General features: G+C 33.5%; 3 protein-coding genes across 3 annotated transcripts in view; 1 reads left to right on the forward strand and 2 right to left on the reverse strand.

The window, feature by feature from the left end:
• Nucleotides 1–2,381, forward strand: part of LOC111386120 (putative late blight resistance protein homolog R1B-12) — a 7,699-nt gene extending 5,318 nt beyond the window's left edge. Inside the window, exon 3 of the mRNA XM_023010556.1 lies at nt 1,397–2,381. Within this exon, the coding sequence (XP_022866324.1) occupies nt 1,397–2,381 (985 nt within the window). The remainder of the gene's footprint in view (nt 1–1,396) is intronic.
• Nucleotides 2,382–3,764: 1,383 nt separating this feature from the next.
• Nucleotides 3,765–8,805, reverse strand: LOC111386117 (pentatricopeptide repeat-containing protein At2g01390). The gene is made up of 3 exons (XM_023010552.1): nt 8,564–8,805; nt 7,710–8,485; nt 3,765–6,505 (listed from the first exon to the last, which is right to left on the reverse strand). Exons 2-3 carry the CDS (start codon nt 8,455–8,457, stop codon nt 5,490–5,492), a joined length of 1,764 nt encoding a protein of 587 aa, XP_022866320.1. The 5' UTR covers nt 8,458–8,485; nt 8,564–8,805; the 3' UTR covers nt 3,765–5,489.
• Nucleotides 8,806–19,865: 11,060 nt separating this feature from the next.
• LOC111386118 (UPF0496 protein 1-like) lies at nt 19,866–21,365 on the reverse strand. The gene has a single exon (XM_023010553.1). It carries the CDS (start codon nt 21,228–21,230, stop codon nt 20,064–20,066), a length of 1,167 nt encoding a protein of 388 aa, XP_022866321.1. The 5' UTR covers nt 21,231–21,365; the 3' UTR covers nt 19,866–20,063.
• Nucleotides 21,366–22,435: the final 1,070 nt, after the last annotated feature.

The following is a 22,435-nucleotide window of genomic DNA, read 5'->3' on the forward strand; positions in this document are numbered from 1 at the left end:
CATTATCTCTTATGTTTGGATTACCCCCCAAGTTAGGCGGCGTACTACCATTGTTCTGATTTGGCACTGCAGTACCCCCTTGGTTTGAAGTAGAGGGACCAGAAAGTGGTTCTACCCCTTGATTCGGATTTAGTACTGAGGGATTATGTCCCACAATTGTCCTAATTTGAAAGTGATTTGCAAGAGGTATAACCGGTTGACATATTTGGCCTACTAACTTATTCATTGTTTTGTTCAAAGTGTTTAGTTGTTTGGCCATGTTGTCATAATGTGCATTCCCATTTTGGGTAAATCTTTCCATATTATGAATACTTCAAAAATTTACCTGTTCAACGACGTCTTGTGTGAGTTCTCCAAGTAATGCACGCATGGTTCGAGGACTCAACTCCATCATTGGTTCGTAACGACTGTTACTACTCTGATTCTGTCCATCTGTTCGTGGAGAGGCATGCTGCTCCTCATATCGCTCGATCACAGACTGGACTCCTCCCTGACTTGCTGCTTCCTTATCAGATCTCTGAGGCATATTGTTTCACCTTTTGTATTTTCAACACCAAACACCACTGTCCCACTGGGCGTGCCAAATTGTTTCGCACGGGTTAGTCGCTAACAATTAAAAGGGATCAGACGATTGTGTAAGAGACAAACCTCTTGAGACAAAGTCCCAAAAAGGAGTGTTCTTTTATTGGCGATGAACTTTACAATTGGAAATTAAAAACAAAATGTCTCCAAGGGACGCAAGCACATGAGTTACTGAAAAAAGCGTTTAAGTCTAAGCTAAGGAAATTAAAATTACATGTTCTCTGTTCGAGAGTTTTGATTCGGTCCTTTGCTCTATGTCTTTTCTCCCTTTTATACTTCATGGATGATCTCTTTGTGATCAACCGTCTAAAAACTGCTTGATCGTTCTACAACTGTCCACTTTCCTCGTAATGGCCAGCTTGTCATAAAAACTGCCTTTTTTAACTGCTGCCATTACTCTTCGTCGTTCAACAGTTTTCGATTGAATTCCTTGAATCGTGGAACGTGATAGAGCTGCTTTAATAACTGCTTTGATAACCGCACTTTTTAATAACCACAATGCTTTATGTTTGCTAAGATCTTGGGAGACTTGAAGGTTTGGGCGAGAATAGAGTAACAGCTCTGGGCGACTGCATGGCACTCCATTCGCTCAGATTCTGGGCGACTTGCAAACTTGAGCGATGGCGTTACCGCGTTCTTGGGCCTCCCTATTTGGGCCTTCATCTTAAATTGTTTGATTGAGCTTCGTTCTTTGGGCTATCTGATTTGGGGATCCTCCAATTGGACTTCATTCCTTGGGCCGTTCGATTTGGGCTGAATTTTTATGTTTCAACAGTTACAACTGATGACGATCCAATTTTATTGAACTTTTTAGTGGATTCTCAATAAATGAGCATCACCTTCGCCTCTGTGATCACTCTTATCGGGATTTCAATTCAAGACTGTTTGATAGCCTACATATCCGCTCTTTGTTTGGCATATCAATTTTTTCATTCCATATTTCGCGTTTGAGACTTCTTAGGGTCTTGCGGTTACCATATATAAAGCGGGACATACGAACTACCGAATCCCTGGTTCAACTGAGGTACTTGGAAACTCCATATAAAGTAGGCAGACTCGAGAACCTAGAATTCCTTATTATAACATCAGGTAATGTAGGTATAGTCTTTTCCAATATCCCTAAGTTGAGACTTCTAAAATTCAAGTACCCTATAACATTCCATTCTAGTTGTGATTTTACCTCAGAAAATAGCATAGAAACTCTTTCTGGTGTTTGTATATATTCCTTGAAAGATGAAGAGAAGTTGAGATATTTTCCCCATCTTCGCCGCCTGAAATGCTTTTATTTTCTCCCTAACCACTGTCCTGACCTCAGCTTCTTTACCAAACTTGAATCTCTCAGCATGTTGAGTTTTCAAAAACTCAAGTTGATTAACTTCCCCACTAATATCAAAAAGCTTACTCTTTTTTCTTTTGATATTCCTTGTGAGATGATGTCATCAATTGGGAAATTGCCCAATCTTGAGACTCTCAAATTAGAATCTCTTGACTTTAAGGGAGAAAACTGGAGCACGAATGAGGATGAGTTCCTGAAACTCAAATTTTTGAAACTAATATCCTTGAAGTTCGAAAATTGGAATACCTCAAAAGATCATTTCCCTACACTCGAACGGTTGGTGTTGGAAAATTGCGACTATTTCAAGAGGATACCTTCCGAATTAGGCTATATTCCAACACTGCAGATGATTGAGGTAAATTCTTGTGGCATAAGTATCAGAGAATCTGCTGACGAAATTAGGAAAGAACAGGAGGAAGAAGGAAATGAAGAGCTTCAGGTTATCATAAATGGCCGGAATTAAACACAAAAGTCAGTCTCTGCTAGTACGTGCACAGGTGAGTTGAAGTTCATATCATTCTTTCTTCTTTTATTGTTCATTTGAAGAATTTCTGTTTCCTAGCAGGGATCTTGAATCCCATATGGTAAAGAGAATATTTTTTTTTTCTTTTTCTTTTTTTTTTGCCGTACATGAAAAAATGAAGTTGCATCTTATTTGTTGCAATTGAAATCAAATAATGGCCTGAATGCAAATTATAATTTATGATCATTTTATTATGATTTTCATTTATAATCATGGCTTATCATTATGCGTGTCTTTCATTTATCGCAGCCAGATACCACACGAACAATTCGAAGCAGCTCAAGGATGGAACAATTGTAAACGTGTCCAAAGACTAAAGTGAACATGCCATGGCAGGAGTAAGAAATTCTTAAAAACATGTCCATCAAGGGAAAATTACAGTATCATTGGAAAAATGGAAATAACTGCAATTGAAGGAGTTGATTTTTAATTTTTCGTTTTTCAAGGGAGATGTTTATTGGCAATTAATCCGAAAATAGTGTTTTCGTGAACTAACGTTCTAGTTTGTAATGTCGATTATTGTATTTTTAGAGTGTAAATTGAAGTCAGGTTGGGATGCATAATCTTCTTGTTGGTTCTCTTTGTTATGTACAATGACGTTGAGAGTGTACAATGCAGTGCCAGTGATATGCTTGAGGCCATAATATAGGAGTTTTGCTACATTAACATAGGAAATGACCAAACACACACATGAGAGGTAGGCATTTTTTAATTCATGCAGAACTCATGCGCAAAATATAAGGGTCAATCACCCCCTCTGTCAAGCTATTTGGTCACTTCAACTTTATGGGGGTGACCGACCCTCATTAAACTTTATTTTTTTTCCGTGACACTAAACCATAAAATGTAATATCATCCATCATTGATGTGAATTCCATTAAAAAGGTTCCACACATGACGAACAAAAATCCTACGTGACATTAAGCTAGGCGAGCCAAGCGCCGAAATTATCGTGTGAGCCGGCTCGCTAGCTGTTCAGTCTGCATGATTGTGACACTGATGTCACCAAAGGAACCCCTTGCCTCATCAAGATATGATGTTTATGTACATTCATTATCATAATCTAATGAGAGACGTTGGGATTTTTTTTTGTTGGGGAGGGGGGGCGGGGAGGATTATGTATATATATATTCAGAAATTGTCTCCTATTGCTTAGCATAAACTAAGCACCCGTGCTTAGTAGATCATTTCCATGTACATATAGAAGTGTAGTGCCCTATTAATTAATCAAAATCATAGACTCAAAGAATTGCCACTATTAATATCCAGTTCACGAGGAAGAAAAATTTATATCAAACTAATCAGAACAAAATTCTCCCCATAGGAAAAACATGAATTTTTTGTCATTTTGTCCATCCAAAGAGTCCACACACTACAAGAATATAGCAGAATCTAAAAGGATAAAAAGGCTCCCGTTGACAAAAAAAGATACAATTCTAATCAGGCTTCAGCTACTCTTCATCTACATTAACCACCAACACCCCAGAGTGGCAGGTGTGAATTATATAGAATCAATGATCTTCCTAGCAAACTTCACACTCCTTTCTTTCATGGTCGAAAATCCTCATGGAGAAACCATCGATGCCTATTTAGGCATTTGTACCTATTTCGCAATCAATCGTCTAAATCAAGTGAGACAATCACTTCAGTTTGAGACCAAGTGAGAGACCACTGCTGCACCATTTTATTAGATATAAAAGTGGTGTAAATATATCTGTTATAAACATTGAATGCATTTGTTAGCTAGTACTACTCTAATAGAAGTACATATCCAGACACAAAAAGGGTTATCAAGGGGAATGAGAGCAGCTTCGAGTTCAGCCAACGGTCGGCTAGAAAGGAATTCTAGCAGTAGCAGTCACAGTCGTATCACTACACAGCTTTACAATTTCATGGTCGATTATTAGAACCCTAGCATATGCTAAGTTAAGTGATAGGCATGCTTAAATTTATAGAAATGCATATTTTAATCCTGAAAATCACAAGTATAACAATCGAGAAGAAAGCTTGAGCAATAGAAACCCAGATTGGGGTGTGCCTAAGAAATGTTAATGCTTGGAAGAAAAGCTCACTCTTGCCTTTAATCGATTGACCATTTCCCTCATCAAACCAGCCGCACTCATAGTTTATTCGGAGGCACAAGGATACTTCCAAGTAAAGGACCTTTTTGTGGTTTCTGATCTTTGTGAAGATAAACGCTGATCAGTTGCACTTGCATAGACCTCCTACAGCCTTATTACATGATGTACTTGTCATGTCATGACTTGGCAAAAGCAATGTGCGACTACAGCTCCCCATGTATCAGGTATACCGGAAAGAATGGCATAAAAATGACATCAGAGATTTTCTAGCACTGCACTTTCACTTCGTACTCGCAGAGAGTTTGCTATTTTTGGAGAGACTTCTAGACTAGCTGCTTCTTTCAAATACTTCTTCCTTTCGAAATTCCAGGGCTTAGAAGGCAATAAGGATGGTAAAATTTCCAGAAGCTAAAACGGGGGTGTCGCTTGGTCTATTTAATTGACCAAAACCTTATCATTTTAAGAACAGAAGATCCCAGATATTTCTTGAATCCTCCTTTAGCTATATCTTTATTTTTATTTCAACTACTCATCCGATCCACATGTGCTCCAGGTGTACCTTTCTCCTCCTATCAATAAATTTCTTCTGTCTATAGAAAAAGAAAAGTAAAGACAGTACCTTACATCCTCCTAAATTACTGAAAGGCACATTTCTAAAATATGAAAAGAGCAAAACTGAATGGCAAATTAGTAGCCACTGCCCATACTATAATTCGGCTACATTATGTGGAAACTGCCCTCTGTGTTGTAGAAATATATAGCATCAAGAACACCTTCTAAGCCAAAAAGGTACAACATGCAAAACAGTGAAATCCAGCACCACTTTTTAAGAGCTTCCTCAAGCATCTGAGCGAATTGATGAGACTTATGATTAAGGAGCAATAAGCCCCATGCAGGGCATATAATCAAATCCTTAATTTGCACTGCCACATCCTGTGGATTGTAGAAACCATGCCTACGAACCGACCTATCTAGTAAGTCGAACCACAGAATCTCCAGCAAATAGGAAATTGCATATGGTTTCCTCTAATGAAACGGCTTGAAAATTGCTCTCAGCTTGCATTCTCTTCTTTTCCTTCCGATAAAACTCCAACTCAGAAACTCTACTACATTTTTCAAGACCACCAACAACAACGCAATATGTTCCTAATGCAACATTAATGCCTACACTTTTCATAATTTGGAGGGTTTCAAGTCCCTTGTTAACATTTCCAGAAGAGAAGTAGGCACCAATTAGGGCAGTATACGTAGCAATGTTTTTCTCTCCCTCGGGCAATACACTAAATATTTTTGCAGCAGAAACAGGATCTCTGTTGCAGCCAAGATGATATATAAGAAGAGCACTTTGTTGTGTTCCGAGAGAATGACCTTCCCTAACCATTTCCCCGACAATCTCCACAACTTTTGAAAATGAATTTGTTCTTATGGATAAGCCTATTAAGGCAATATATGCAATTCTATCAATATTTAACCCAAACTTCATACCATATTCAAATGCAAATAAAGCATTATTCCGTCTACCATTAGCACTGTTTAGCTCAATAATCGTTGAGATTATCTTGGAGTCTAATGGCACACCCTTGTCCATCGTGTCAGCAAGTAAATAGTCAACAGCAACAAGATTCCGCTTATTGATTAAATTTAACACTAATCCATTATCCGCATTGGAACGATTACCACTAGCTGTTTCACCAAAGTTATCAGTCTTTTCCTCCTTGAAATGTTCTATAACGAAGTGCCGATTAACTTGCTTAAGAATCTCACAACTTTCACCAGCCATTTTAAAAGTTTCAAGTGCTTTTTGGTATACAGGATACCGTAGGACAAGGAAATTTTCCTTCATGTATTGAAGAATTTTCATCATTGCCCATGTCTCCCCATTTCTGCAGCATATCTCAACCAAAATATTGCAAGCAGCCTTGTCAGGTTGTACACCAGCCTCTTGCATTTTGTTAAATACCTCCAGAGCTTCATTAAATTTTCCTGAAATTAATTGGAAGAAAATAATCAAACAAATTTGCTACATCATACAACTTTGGAAGTCAAAAGAAAGTTACATGCAACAGTTTTATTCAACTTTTAAAATTGTGTGGATGCTAAAGCAGAATTACTATAAAAGTTTGAAAGTTTAAATCTGCAAATTATAGCATACTGTTGTATCTCTGTGAACAACAAGACTTCTAAAATTATAAAATAAACTTCCTCCTCAGCACTAGGCTCTAAGCCTCTATTTGGCCCCTAATTTCTAATATTCATTTTCAATCATTGGACCTACAACTCTTATCAACTTCTCAACCTTACGTTTCATCAATTTTTATCAAAATCTACTAAAAAATCTGATTTTCAGCTAAACCAAACCGGGGCTAAATTTGTGCTAGTGCATATGGCTTCAGTACGGCGGTGAGAAAGGAAAAAACAAATGACATATACTATTGTTTTACATATGAATAGATTTTCCAGTTGTAGCTGAACCCATACAGCCTCAAGTGATTTTGCTCATTTTCAAGTATATAGATGACAGAGCTGGTGTAATTAAAATATGAATCCAACTGTTTCTCATGTTAGCAGCAGAATGAATCGGGGATATTTGAAAATGGTGCACATTGAAAATGTCATAAAGCATTCAGAAGAGAAAAAAAAAATGAACAGAGTTTTCAAAGTTTATGAGATGGTAAGAGGTCATCAAGCTTCTTAGCTTCAAAAGGAGTTTGAAATTGGAATACAGAGACTCTTATAAACAGTGCATATCAGTTTCACTAAATACTTTAACCTTTGGTGATTACAAAATAATTCCAAAATTCTCTATTTTATTTGCAGCCCATCAATTGGATGGAAAATGAATGCTTCAGTAGTTCTTGAAGACCGTCCACTTGTATATTCTATTAACGTAGGAATAAGCTGGTCCCTAATCATGCACTCTTTGCTCTGTTCCTTTCATTTTAACAAAAGATGAAATACATCGCCTTCATAATTTCATGCTTTCCTCTCTTTCTTCATCCAATTGTAGTGGCATCATGGAGCTATAGGAAGGCAAGTTACCCTCAAGAATGGAACAGTTAAAGATTCAAAGAGTTGGAAGTTCAAAATAAAGCACGCATCCTAACCACAATTAACGAAGATAGAACAGACAGAAACAAAATTTGATAAAGAAGAAAGTTAAGCAAGCACAAAAAGTAAGCTCCCTCACTAGAGCAAGCAAGGTGCTCCATTAAGACCGTGTACGTGTAACAATTGGGGGACAAGCCAGACTGAAGCATTTCCTTGTACACCTCAGTGGCCTCCTTCGCTCTTTTGTGATCAAACAAAATCTTCATGTATGCAGTGTATGAAACAACTGTTGGACGACACCCTTTAAGTTTCATTTCCTCCCACAACTTAACCGCCCCATCAACATCCCCATCATTGGACATCCAATGCAATAGAGAAGTGTAAGTAACTACATCAATCTTAATCCCTTTCTCTTGCATTTGCTGAAAGACATACTTCATTGATGAAATCCTCCTAGCTTCCCCAAAAATATCCAGCATTGTAGTATAAGTATATTGATCGTGCTTAAAGTTTTTCCTCCCTGAAGCCCAATTGAAAAACAGCCAGGCCTTTTCCATTGGAGGATGAGTCTTGAGAACTTGGTTGACAGTGTAAGAATCCCATTTGATAGAGAGATTTTCCAACTGCTCTTGAGCAGAATCCCAAGTAGAATACTTCAAAACATTGTATACATTTGCAATTATTTCTCTCATATAAACTATAGGGTCTACATTTTCTTTCCTGGCTGATAATTTCGGAGATTTCTTATTTTTTTGATGGGTTTTCTTGATGGGTTTTTTCTGTTTAATGATTCTTTCAGAGCTAAAAGGCTTGGTAGTACTAATAAGCCAACGAAAGTAAGGCCGGATTTTTTTGTAGAATTCACGGGTAGCATTAGAAGTAAACATTGAGATATACTCCAAGAAATCTCTGGATCTGCAGAAAACATAAAGGGTGAGAAAATTAATAGATATTTATCGATTGAATTCACATAACGAAGTCATAGAAACTCACACGAAAGGGATAGTAGAATTGTAGAAAGAGGGGAGAAGGGTTCCTCTCCAGTCGTCTTCTTTTCAATCAGTGCCAATTTGAAATCACATTTTATATCGGCTTAATTGAATCCAAGCTTTTTCATAATCGCAAAAGAAATGGAGACAGGGTGCGGGCTAATTGATTGGAAATGGGTTTTTTCTGTTATTTAAAAACGAAAATTAGAATTCGAGAAATGCTATCTGTAATAGATTAAGTGCACGAGAGAGAAGGGGGAATAAAGGAAAGGAATGAAAAGAAAAACAGTTAATATTGCCCCCGTTTGCGAGGAAATATCTTTCAATAGCCTAAAAATAATGACAATTTGTAAGATTAGGCTAAGAAATGAAAACATTTGAAAAATAGTCTTCAAACAATTATCTTTCCAAAAATACCTCCTTATAAAAAAATTGCAACCAAAGTCATTACAATGTATAAAAACCTTCAAATAGATCCTCAAGAAAACATAGACCAAAAATGTTTAATTAATTAAATCCAAATATTATAGAAAATTTTATTGATTTAAAAAATGCAACAGAAAGTGAATTAAATTATTTAGAAGAAGAACTAAAAGGATTTTTTACAGAATATTTAGATCCAAAATTAAAAAATAAAAATGTTTCTATAGATAATAATACAATCAAAACAGAAAATGATATATATAAATTAATTTTTAATCTGAGAAGAAGAATTAAAGAACTAAATAAAATCATTAAAGAAAAAGTATTAATAAAAAATAGTGAATTTTATAAATTCTATTGTGATATTTTAAATACTTACAAAGATTTTAACTGGCTTAAAAATCTTAACCCATCCGCTGCACACTCCGAAGAAATGGTATCAGAGCCATATTACGAACCAAAAATTATGATGAATATAGTAGATGAAGAAAATATAATTGAAGAATTTTTGAAAAATGTTGAAAAACATAAAAAATCTAGTTATCCCTATTTACCTAAAAACACCACAAATGAAAATTTTGGAGATATACATAAAAGATTAGAAAATCTAGAACATAATTTACAAATAGGAAATGCTCTTTTAAATAAAAGTCTAAAAGGAAAATATAGGATTATAATTAATCCACCTCAAGATTTTAGGATAACACAAAAAGAAAATAATAAAGGGAAAAAACATGAAGAAAAACAATATATGATAACAGATGTAGAAGAAATAGAACAAAAATTTTTAGAATTTACAGGAGAAGAGTATGAAGAATATAAAAAACAGTTAGAAGAATTAACTGAAAAAAATGGAAAATATAAAGATGAATACTAATCCATCTTCAAGTCAAAATATAAAAGTAGAATTTAGTAGTGATGAAGAACAAAATTATCCTTATGGTACCCCAATACCTGATAAGGCTGATATTAATCAATATAGAAAAATACAGAAAAGATATACTGGAAATATAAGAAAGCAGTCCGTAAAAGAAATAAATCCAATGAAATCTTATAATGAACCAATCCACACAACAGGAGTATGGTTAGACTTAGACTATACAGATAAAAATAAAGCTATTGAAACATGGATGAAAAGTACAGATTTAGCAATACAATTTAATAAATGGGAAACATATACAGCTTTTGGATTTATAGAACATACATTCAGAGGAATTGTTTCTGAATGGTGGAGAAAGTTACCAGAAATTATTAAAGGAAGAATAAAATATGGAGCAAATAGAACTGAGGTATTAGATAATAGAAATACTCTAAATGAACAAAATATACAGGAGATATTAAAAAGATTTGAAAAAATCTTTAAAACAGAATTTTTAGGAGATATGTATACTTCTAATGAAGAAGAAAGAAAACAAGATGAATATAATCAGGCAATGATTGCAATGGAAAATTTAAAGATATGTGATATGTGTGAATTAGAAAGACACACATGCAAGTTTGAAGAATTATATTATATATTAAATCAAGGAAAATATCAGGAAAATAAACCTATATTAAGATCTTATTTTACAAAATTACCATTCCCATGGGGAATTAAGTTATTAAAAGAATATGATAAATTATTACCTCTAGAAGAAGAGGAAGGAGTTAAAATAAATAGTCTTGGAAGTAGAATCGAATTTACAAGAAGAATGATAGGTATGTGGTGTAGAGAAGTACTAGAAAATAAGAAAGCTTATAAAATAAGAAAGAATTCATTATGTTGTTATAAAGATAATGGCCAAGTTGAGCAATTTGGATGCCATAAGAAGAAATATAAACCATATAAGAAATATAAAAGAAAATTCAAAAATTATAAAAAAATTCAATAAAATGAATTTTAAACCACATAAGAAATATTTCAAGAAACGGAATTGGAATAAGAAATTTAAACCAAGAAACATTAAAAAATGTAGATGTTTTATTTGTAATGAAGAAGGACACATTGCCCCTCAATGTCCTAAAAAGAAAGATAGACAAAATATAAAAACTCTTAGAGTTTATAAAAAATTCCAAGAAGACAGTGACATAGAACCAATTGAAAATTTTGAAAATTTAAGTAGTGAATGCAGTAGTATTTATGAATTAGATACATCCTCATCAGAAGAAGATTATGAGGAGATAGTATATATGAATCAGGAGATACAACAATCAGAAATAGAAATTGAAACAACTGAAGAAGTTGAAGATTCTATAGAATGTATTAATCAGGAAATTACTTTTGATATTAAAAAATATGCAGGAATCACTAAAAAGATATTAGATCTACAAGAAAAAGATGTATTCCATCAAGGATTCTTAAGAATTTTACCAATAGTAAATAAAACAACTGTAAGTATGAATTATAAAGAAATGTCTATCAATATAGAAAATACTATAGGAAAAGTAAGAATTCCTATAATTACAAAAGAATGGGTAAAACAAAAATTATCCAAAATCCCAGAAAATGTAAGAAATAAATTAAAATGTATTGAATTAGGAGGAGTTCAGATAATGGTAAAAGGATTCTTTAGAGAAGGTATGAATATACCAATAGAAATCTACTGTATGGATAATAGAATCTTACAAGATCCTATAGATGCTCTATTAGGAACAGTTGTAGGAAACTTAGTCTATCGAAAGATAATATTTACAGTAAAACCAAATTATGCAATATTTTTAAATGATGAAAATATTGACCAAAGTTTCAATCTATACTATAGAATTGGAAACTTGAAAATGTTACAAAGAAGTAAGACTATTAGTATAAGCATAAAATCAATTTTTGCTTTTAATACTAGCCATCATAACAATCTAAGGAAGATAACTGATAATATTATTATACATAAAGATTTTGAGGAATTAGCACAATACATACCTCCTAGGAAATATCAAGAACATGAAATAACGATACCAGAACAAATAATGCTTGATTTTCTTAAACAAGCAAAAGAAATTAATTCTGAAGGAAAATTAATAAGAAGAAATAGTGTTAGCTTAGAAGAATATAATCTTATTGCAAGATTTCCCTCTAGACAAAACTCTAAGATAAGCAGACTTAAGAATCTAAGTATTGCTGAACCACCAAGTTCGCAATATTACATTAAGACAAGATATGTAAATCAAGAAGGATATAAGAAAAATCTTCTAATCCTCATAGATACTGGAGCAGATAAAAGTCATGTAAATGCTAAATTTGTTAGTCATTTAATAGATTTTGAAATACCAGAACCATATATATTTAAAGATTATTTGGGAAATAATCTTGAAATAAGAAAATATGTTAAGTTCTCTCTTATACTTATAGGAGAAGATCAAAAAGATTATACTAAGGAAATAATTCTATATAAAGATGAATTATATGAAGTAGATCGTTCACCTATTCTACTAGGAATGAACTTTTTTGAAAAATATAGTCCTTATAAAATCTGTCAAGGATATTTGAAAATAACAGTTGACAATAATCCAATTATCATTTCAAGAATAGATGAAAATATGAAATCATTATTATCATGGAAAGAATAATTAGTACTAATCCCATGAGTCCATATATTGAAATTATACTCAATATAAAAGGCTATTGTAGAATTAAATTTCATACTTACTTAGATACAGGAAGTACAATAAGCTTATACTTACCAAATGTACTACCATCTGAATACTGGAAATACAATTCAAAAAAAATAGTCACTGCTACGACAGCAGGAGGAAATAAGGTAATATACAACAAGTATGCTACGCAAGTACCTTTTCTAATTTCCTTTAGAGAAGTATTTGTTGATACAATATATATGTCAACCACAATAGGATGTGATATTTTATTAGGACAAAATTTCCTATTAAAATATGCACCATTTACACAATATATTGATAAGTATATGTTCACAACACCTTGTGCACATAAAATATTTACACAAAAAATAAATAAAGCTGTTACAATTGCATATAGAGATATAAACCATCAGAGTTTCTCAACCCAACGTGGTGAATGTTGGAGTACAGAAAAATTTAAACCAGTTATAGTTTTAAAAATGACAACAGGAAATAGATTAGAAAAATTGAAAAAAGAAATTTCTAAAACATATTCTGAAAATCCTTTAGAAAAATGGAATACTGATAAAATAAAGGCAAAGATAGAATTAACCAATCCAGACACTATTGTCAGAGTTAAACCTATGAAATATAGTGTTGATGACCAAAAAAAATTTAAAGATCAGATAAAAGAATTGCTAGAAGCCAAGCTAATTAGGCCTAGTAAAAGCCCACATAGCAGCCCAACCTTTATGGTTAGAAAACATAGTGAGATAAAAAAAGGAAAAGCCAGAATGGTGATAAACTACAAGAAATTAAATGAAGTTACTAAATTTGATGGATACTACTTGCCAAATAAGGACACCCTTATTAAACAAGTACAGAACAAAAAGATATTTTCAAAATTTGATTGTAAGTCAGGGTTTTGGCAAATCATGCTTACAGAAGAAAGTAAACCATTAACTGCATTTAGTACCTCCAATCCTTTAGGACAATACGAATGGAATGTAATGCCATTTGGGTTGAAAAATGCACCACAGATATTCCAAAGAAGAATGGATGAGGTAATCAAACCTATTACTCATTTCTGTATTGCATATGTAGATGATTTACTTATTCATTCAAATAATATTGATGAACATCTTGAGAAATTTTGTTATATTATGAAAAAACATGGTATTACATTTTCTCAAAAGAAAGCTGAGCTAGCTAGGACGGAGATAGAATTTTTAGGATTATTTATAAAAGAAGGAGAATTGCAATTGCAATCTCACATTGGAGAAAAATTTCAAAAATTTCCTGAAGAAATCAAAGATAAAAAACAATTATAAAGCTTCCTTGGTATACTAAATTATGTCGAAGGATTCATTGAAAACTGTGCCAAATTAAAAAATTATTTTCTTCCAAAGTTAAGAAAAAATATTATGTGGTCTTGGGAAGAACAAGATTGTAAAAATATAAAGAAAGTTAAAGAAGAATTAAAAATATTGCCCAAACTTGTAATACCACAAGAAGAAGACTTCTTTATCCTTGAAACTGATGCTTCAGATCATTACTGGGGAGCAGTGTTAAAGGTGAAAAAGAATCATAAAGAATATAAATGTGAAAAAGATTGTTCTTGTCCTAAGATACTTGCAGGTTATACATCAGGGACATTCAAAGAGGTTGAAACAAGATATGAGACGAATAGAAAAGAACTCATTGCTGTGAAAAGAGGAGTTCAGAAATATGAGGATTATCTATTACAAAGAAGTTATTGATCAGAGTTGATAATACTCAAGTTAAAGCATTTTTGAAAAATAATGTTGATCCATCTATTACCAATAGATATATTATTAGGATACAAATTTGGTTCTCATAATTCAAATTTGATATTGAATATATAAAAGGTAAAACTAACTTTCTTCCTGATTATCTTAGCAGGAATGGAGCTGGAACAATTAAGGACGAAAGTCCAAATACTTGAGATAAAAGTTTTCTATTTGGAAACCCAAATTCAAAATATCCAAGATAACTTTCGAGGCAAAAATATAGTCCTTGAGGCAGAAGTTACTTGTACCAAGACTAGTATCCTTTCGCAGGGACTTGTGAATACTAGCGCTCTCTCCGAGAATAAAGGGAAAGAAAAGAAGGTAATAGGAACCCCTTCACAGGGAATACTCAAACCTATTACAGGTAATAAAGATATTCAAGATATCAAAAGAGAAGGTAGCTCTTCACAGAGCCAAACTCAATCTAAACTTTTTATTGAAATGATAGATCCAAAAGATATTGTCAAAATATGCCATGAAGCAAAATTTCCCAGAAAAGATAACCATGAAGAAGTAACAATCTTTATTGTTATTTTTAATATTTTATCAGATTGGTATTTGGAGATTGGAAAATGGATGGAGACTCTCCATTATTCAAAATACAACAAAATAAATTTTTATCCAGGAGCACCAGCCAACTGGGTTCGAAACCGCTTTGAAATAGGAAATATACTTTGTATATATCCTAGCAAAGATCTCAAAGAGATAGCTCAACTTCCAGCCAACATTAGAAAAGCTGTTAAAAGATATACTGAAGTTGTCAAGACAACAAATATATATATATAAGATTCCATTCAGCAACCATGGAGTGGGATCCTATTCTTGAATATGTGCACCCATCTTTCCATGTGATCAAAATGGAAATCACAAATCAACATTTTTTACCAACCAATCAGAAGGTTGTTAAAAATAGATATCAAGATATTCTAAATATGATGCCCTACAGACGAGCAAAAGGGTATAAAGAGATATTTGAACATGTAACTCAGATAATTACTGAGAAAGAAAAAATATAGGTTTATCCATCTGAAGATCATATCATCTATTCCAATCCAAGGATGGATACCAAAGAAGAAGATATTTGTTATCTCGATCATTTATTATCTGCAATTATATCCAACCAAGTGCACGGATCAGAGGATATGGCTAAAGAATTATGCAAATTACTTTGGAATTACAGTAATCACCATTGTGAATACTGTGTAGTTGAAGATATGAGTCAAGCATCCCTTAATGATGAAGAATTCCCTACAGAATTCTTTGATTCAAAAATGGAAAAGTGATGGTGACTAAAGTAACCCTTTTTCACTACTTTAATAAAGAAATTTATTAAAGAAAAACTGTGGCTACTAGAAAACAGAAGATAATACAAGAAAAGTCTCTATAATTGTGACTACTCCCCACCAATGGTTACAAGTGGTAGATAAACTCAAAAGATTAGGCATCTAATTTCAAAAGAAGAGGTCCACCCAACAAGAAGACAATGAAGAATTCGGTGGAGATAAGATGGCCTAGCTACCTAACAAAGAAAGGTGGAAGACACTTGTCTAAGATAAGATTCCAAAATCTCCTATAAAATGGGGCATGAAGGAAGGAGGAAGACATCTCGAAATAGCTTATCTCTTAAACATATTTAAGAGAAATCTTTTGTAATCTGTATACACCACTTGTATTCAGAAAAAAATATTAGATAGCTTGAAGATAGGAAAGCGTGTAATAAGGTAATCACTTATGGAGTTCTAAACTTCATAAGGTGAGTACCAAAGGTATGTAAATATAGTTTGTAAGCATGTACAATTTCAATTTATGAATATCAAAGTAAAGTCTATTATGTTCAACAAAGCTTATATAAAAGGATTTTGTTAAATTTCTCATGATTCCTCGGCAGTACAGATAGAGATTTTAAAAGATTTTCAAAACCTTGATTTTGAATGGATGTTAGCCATGCCAAAGTACCCGTCTTTGATGAATGGTTTAGGGGAAAAAGGCAGTCTTCTAACAAAAAATTGTAGCACCTTGTGTGTGAGTTATCTTTTAAAATTTCGTTCCAAGTAGGAATTTGATTCTGAAAAGAGTTTGGATAGAGGTGAAAACAGAGACTCTGGATATTGTGAGATAGCGTTTGTCGACACGGCTAGTTCTCTAGAATGAGAAATGCAACTTTAATTGAAAAGCCTTTTGCGGAAGCAGTTGTGGATCCAAATGATTTCAAAAACATTTTAAATCTTTACTTGATTCAGAAGATTGATTAAGTACATGCAAAGTATCTATAAGAGCATACTGGAGGGAAAGCCTGTTTATTTCCACTTGATTACTGTAAGTTGTTTATTTTTACATGCTTATGCTTTAACTATTTTGATGAACAATTCACAAGCATCCACATCTACTAATGATAATAATCTTATTTTGTTTTTAGATGAAAAAGATGTTTCGTTCTTACTTAAATTAGATAAAAAATCTGATGATATATTTCCTGTTGATAAAGAAAAAATTGAAGAAATATATAGAGATATAGATTATAATTATAGAAATAATATAAGATTTGATTCTGTAGGAACTAGTAGAGAAATAAGAAATGTAGAAGATATCATAACCAAACATAGAAATATACAAGAAGAAATTTCAGAAGGATTATTTAAAGGATATATAACTAAGAAAGGTCAACCTATAATCTTTGAAAAACTATTAAAATATAAAGAATATTTAAAGGTGCTCAAAAGATTAAAAAAAATAGATATAGATCCTGATTGATAAATCCTTAAAGATATAAGATAGATTTTGTAAATAATTTCATTAAGGGTAAAATAGTACTTTCAATAGGAAATGCTATTTATTGTGGAAAATAGGCTCAATAATTCAGCCAATATAAAAACTACCCCCCCGTTTGCCCCATTTTCGGAAAATGAAAATCGGTGGAATAGTATTTTTTTGAAAAATGAGTAATTAAAAAAGAAGGATTTTTTTTATTTACGTGTAATATTATTTTATGGAGAATTGTGTAGTTAAAAATATGAGAGAGAAAAATAGAATGTAATGGAATTGAATATAATTGGGGAGTGGGGGGGGAGTGGGGGCATTATCAATTTGTACATCAATTTGATTTCAAAAAAAAGAAGAATTGGGTCGTTTTTTTTTTTCTTTTGGGAAAATTGCACTGGGGTTCCTTACACAGTGTGTCCAACTTATCATTTGTTACATGTATGTCCCTTATCTTTTAACATAATGGCACTTGTGACCCAACTAACATAAAATGTTTACTCAAATGTTAGATAATCATGTGACACTCACGTCATATGAAGGACAGGTTAAAGAAAGGGAATAAATTTCATGAACACAATGGAATTTTACCTAGTTGGGATTTTTAAATGGAAGTCAAAGTTTCAAATTGTTTTGGAATAAAGGGAATCGTTTTGTCTAAGTTTCCCATTTCGATCCGACATTATGTGAGTATCATGTAGCCATCTGATGTTCAAATAAATATTTTCGACGCCAGTTGATGACATGAGTGCAAGAAATGATAGATTGGGGATTTAAGTGCTATACTTATGAAAGGTTGGAGACCATTGGTGGAATTTACCCTTTTGTTCAATTCATTCGTTTAATACTCTAAAAATCCTCACTCTTTAATGTCTCAAATCTCTCAATTTCACTCTCCAGCATTTATAGCATATTAGATTTAATAAAGTTTTATTTAAATGCTATTATTATGTATTACTTAAATTTTTTAAGTTTTTCACTCTCACAATACAATTTTATCGTTAGCCATTCTTAACCCTTGTTAGGCCTTAATTAAAATTAGTTTTTGGAGAAAAATGTAGTTTGAAATAATGATTTTTTAAAGAATATGTGGTTATAATAAAAAGGAAAAAAATTGTGTTTAAGTGAAATATTAGTTTTTTGAAGAATGTGATGAAAACAAAATAGAAAAATACATTTCGAATAAAATGGAACCCAAATGGGGCTTATTATTTTCTATACAACGAATCCAAGATTATCTACAATTAGTGCCTTTTCTTCTTAGAAGTTTAATTTATTTGATTTTCTAGTCGCAGAAATGAAACTAATTTTGGTGTATCGTTTTCCGTTAGAGCTTCGAATCCTGAGGGATAATGCCTTGTGACTTAGATATGGAAACATCGTGTAAAATAGACTTAGATAACCATTGCTCTATGCAGCTTGGCTATGCACTAGTACAATGTTTTCAGTTATAAAGCAGGCTATGCAATCAGAACTTCAATAGGCCGGTAATCCGCTCCAAAATTCGTTACATCCCAAATTTTTTATTTTCCTCAGTGTCTATTATTGGAAAATTGTCATGTTATACTCGAAATTAGTCCACCAACACCAAAATGTATTTTTTCCCCCAGAAGTTTATGCTCTCTTTCTTTCATTTTCGCATTGTAAATTCCTGAAGTTGACCAAAAGGGCTTGACGAAAAATCATATAATTGGAAGTGCGACTTAAGTTGTGGTTAGAGATTCGATCTAGTCTGTACATGTGACGGTCTCTCCGCCATTGGGTGGAGGGCAAAAATTTGAGTGTTGTTTAAAACAGACTTAACACTCATTTTCTTCACACACTCTCTATGCAACTTTATTTTCTCTCGTTCTAAAAAGTTCTACTTCTTCATTTTCTTTCTACTGAAATTTTTAATGGATTTTTAATGGATTTCGTTTGTACATTATAGAGTGAGTTTATGTTTATTTTGGTGGGTAGTGTTTTATAACACTTGAATCCCTCTAGTTGTATAGGTAGGAGAATCCGTACCGAACACCCGCATGGGAGGGGTAAAAAATTGGAAAAAATATCCACCCCACTCACCCTCTGTGTAAGTATTCTGTACATGTGCCCCCCAGGGCACTTCTCCACTGGTAAAGGACGGACGCTGTCAAACCTGGCAGAGCAGAGGTCGTGAGTTCGAAACATGGGGCTCTTGGAAGGCAAGGATTTATTCTTGGAAGGCAAGGGAACATTTGGAAGGCAAGGATTTATTCTTGGAAGGCAAGTGGGAACTTGGAAGGCAAGGATTATTCTTGGAAGGCAAGGTGCAACTTGGATTGGCTTGCTTGGCACTTTGTCAGATCAGGTGGGGAGCACTCGGACCCTGGCCAGTTGGAGGCACATCCTGCGATTAACCGGACTGTGTGAAGAGGGGCCGGATCACAGACCCAAGGATTAGTCTAGAATAGGACACCTTGTAAAAAAAAAAAAAGTATTCTGTACATGTTCTGTGAAGTATAAATCTGTGTGTAATGACACTTTCTGTGAGTCAAGAGAGAGGAAAAGTATATGTGATTTTGCATATTTATACTGAGTTGGTTATACTGAGGTAGATGCTCAACAGGTTAATAAACTTTAAAGCAAGTGACCATCCAAACCCAGTGTTCAATCTCTTATTGTTCGCAAAGTTTTTCAAGTTTTTGGGGCCAAAACGTATGATTGGGACTGAAACATCCCCATTCGAAATGAAATATATCATTGCTATTCACATATGAAAAAGTATATTGTTCACCAAACATATCCTTAAAAGAGAAGGGCAGATCTATCAAACAGTGTCGTTTATATCCATGAAATGTGTAACCTTTCAATTTGGCTAATTTAGTAATGATACATTGTTAACAATTATTTTGCTATACTACTTTGCAGATGGACTATAATAGTATAATGTACATTATTCAAAACAAAATTGGAAAAATAGAATTCAGTCATCAAGAAAACATACTAATTCCGGTTGGAGCCATTAGGATGATCCATAATTCTTCGCAATATTAATGCTCTTGCCATTCTTGTTTCTCGACTACACCTATCGGCGTGATCATTCAAGTCCTGTATAGTTTTCATAAATCCATTTACATTCTTCTTGATCTCCTCAACCGCGATCACCACTGCCTCATCTTCCCTCATTGCAAAATCAGCATTTGCCAGCAGTGCCTCTATCTCAATCTGAAACCTGTCGACTAGGACACGAATACCATCCAAATCTTTAATCATAATGTAATTCCCAATCTGCATTGTGAGGAGTATTTCCCTTTGCCTCATCAACTCGTTCTCGTGCTTCTTCCAAATCGAGTTAAGCCATTTCCCCATCGACCCCAAAGGCACCGAGGCAGCTGCAGCCAATGCAGTTAACACCGGAGGTGCACTGACTGCAGCTGCCACCACCGAGCATATCAAAACCGAGGCGAAGGCCACCACGAATATCACATTCGACACCTTCCTCCATGCCTTCAATTTACCCAACTTCTTGTCCAGCTTTCGCTTCTTTGCTTGCAGTTTCTCCAACATCAGGATTTGCTGTTTGTACACCGAATTAAACAAGTTAAAAAACTCCTCTGTAAAGGGCTCATCCGTCCCTCTAAAATTCCTCAATTCCTCTAAAGTTTTTGAATAATTTTTGACATATCCATTTTCCGAATCCCCAAAATGTTCTTCCTCGAATTTTCTGAGGGCGACATTGACTATGGATTGAATATGAGAAGCGCGTTTGAGGCAGGACTCAAGGGCAGTGCAAAAATCTAGGGTTTGGAGACTATTTTCGAAATAATCATCAACAAGATCGGATAATTCTTTACTTTTCCAAATATCCCTTTTATTTTGGAGTATCATTTCGACTACTCCTTGGTTCATTTCAAGGAGACATTCAGTTACATCCCGGAGGGAGTCAAGGGAGACGCTTTGAACATCGAGGCTCACAGCAATGGAGTTGATGGCTCGGCTCGTCCGAGCTTGGAGGTTCGCATCGAAGTTCCTGAGATCCGGATCGGCTCTGCAGGCGGCTTCATAGGAGCTCAGATTAGCGTCATCTGGGTTAACTGAGGTGGAAATGGTTCGACCTGGCGGCGACGCCGCCGTAGAGTGATGGCTGCTTTTACTAATTTCACAGCCCATCAGTCGATTTCAGAAATTCTAGGCTTAATTAATTTCCATCTGTGAATCTGCTCTGAATTTATGATTCTGTGTGTGATATTTCGAAGAAGTTGCTGCTTTTAGACTAGAAATGAACAAGAGGTTGGCGATTATTTGACTTCAATCTGCAAAGCCAAATGAAATAATACAAAAAGAGAAAATGTAAAGTTCGTAGGTCACTAAACTAAAAGGTTTATTCCATGTTGGTCACTCAACTTTAATTTATTGACGATATTTAGCTTTTATTTGGTCCCAATTTTTTAAATTTCATTTTTGCTCAAATTTATTTTTAATCTTACATTTGTGGGATTCTTAATTTTTATAAAAATTTTAACAACATATGTTATCAAATTTTATGACAATCTACTGAAAATTTAATTTTAACCAAACCGACAAGGATTGAATTATAATTATCAATCATTTGAATAAGCAATTATCTTCTTAGAATTAAAACCTTGCATTTTTTATTTCTCTTGTAGAGACTTCGGAGGCTTTGCATATCTTCAGAAGATAAGTGAGTAGAAAAACGAAGTAACATTTCAATTTTCACCTTTATGAATTTTTTTTTCTTTCCAATTTAATTATGTTTGTAAAAAAATGCGTCAAACTAATTCTTTTATTTTATTAAATCGGTCATTTATATTTATTAGTTAACTAATGACATTCATTGTTTATTTATGAAATATTCACAAAACTCTTGACTCGATGGACATAAATCAAAGTTATGTGACTCACATGAAATCAATTTTTAGGTTGAATGACCTCTAGAGAAATTTCTTCCAGTCCAAAACATTTACATTATAAATGAATAATTTAATTGCCAAGATGCAAAAAATTAATGACCAAGTCTCTTTAGAATTTAGATTGTTCAATTATAAATCACTTATCTGTCGACATGAGGAAACTGACGCAATCTTTCTCTAATTGGTTGTGAATTTTCAAAGATATTTACGCGTATTGTGTTTTTCCTATATAATTACAATTTTTTTTTTCTAAAGTGGGAGCATATCTTTCTAGTGATCAACTAATACGCATACTACCAAAACGCTAAGGTGGTTGTAGATCAGTTGAATGAGACATCCATTGGTGAAATTCAGTCAGAACCGTGCACAGATTTCCTCGAGCCAAATGAAAATTGGCCCTCAAATGAGAAAGGCAGGAGGGAGAATTGAATTTCTTTTATGAAT

This window comes from Olea europaea, unplaced genomic scaffold, assembly GCF_002742605.1.
Source record: "Olea europaea var. sylvestris unplaced genomic scaffold, O_europaea_v1 scaffold3428, whole genome shotgun sequence".
In the NCBI taxonomy this organism is placed as follows: Eukaryota; Viridiplantae; Streptophyta; class Magnoliopsida; order Lamiales; family Oleaceae; genus Olea; species Olea europaea.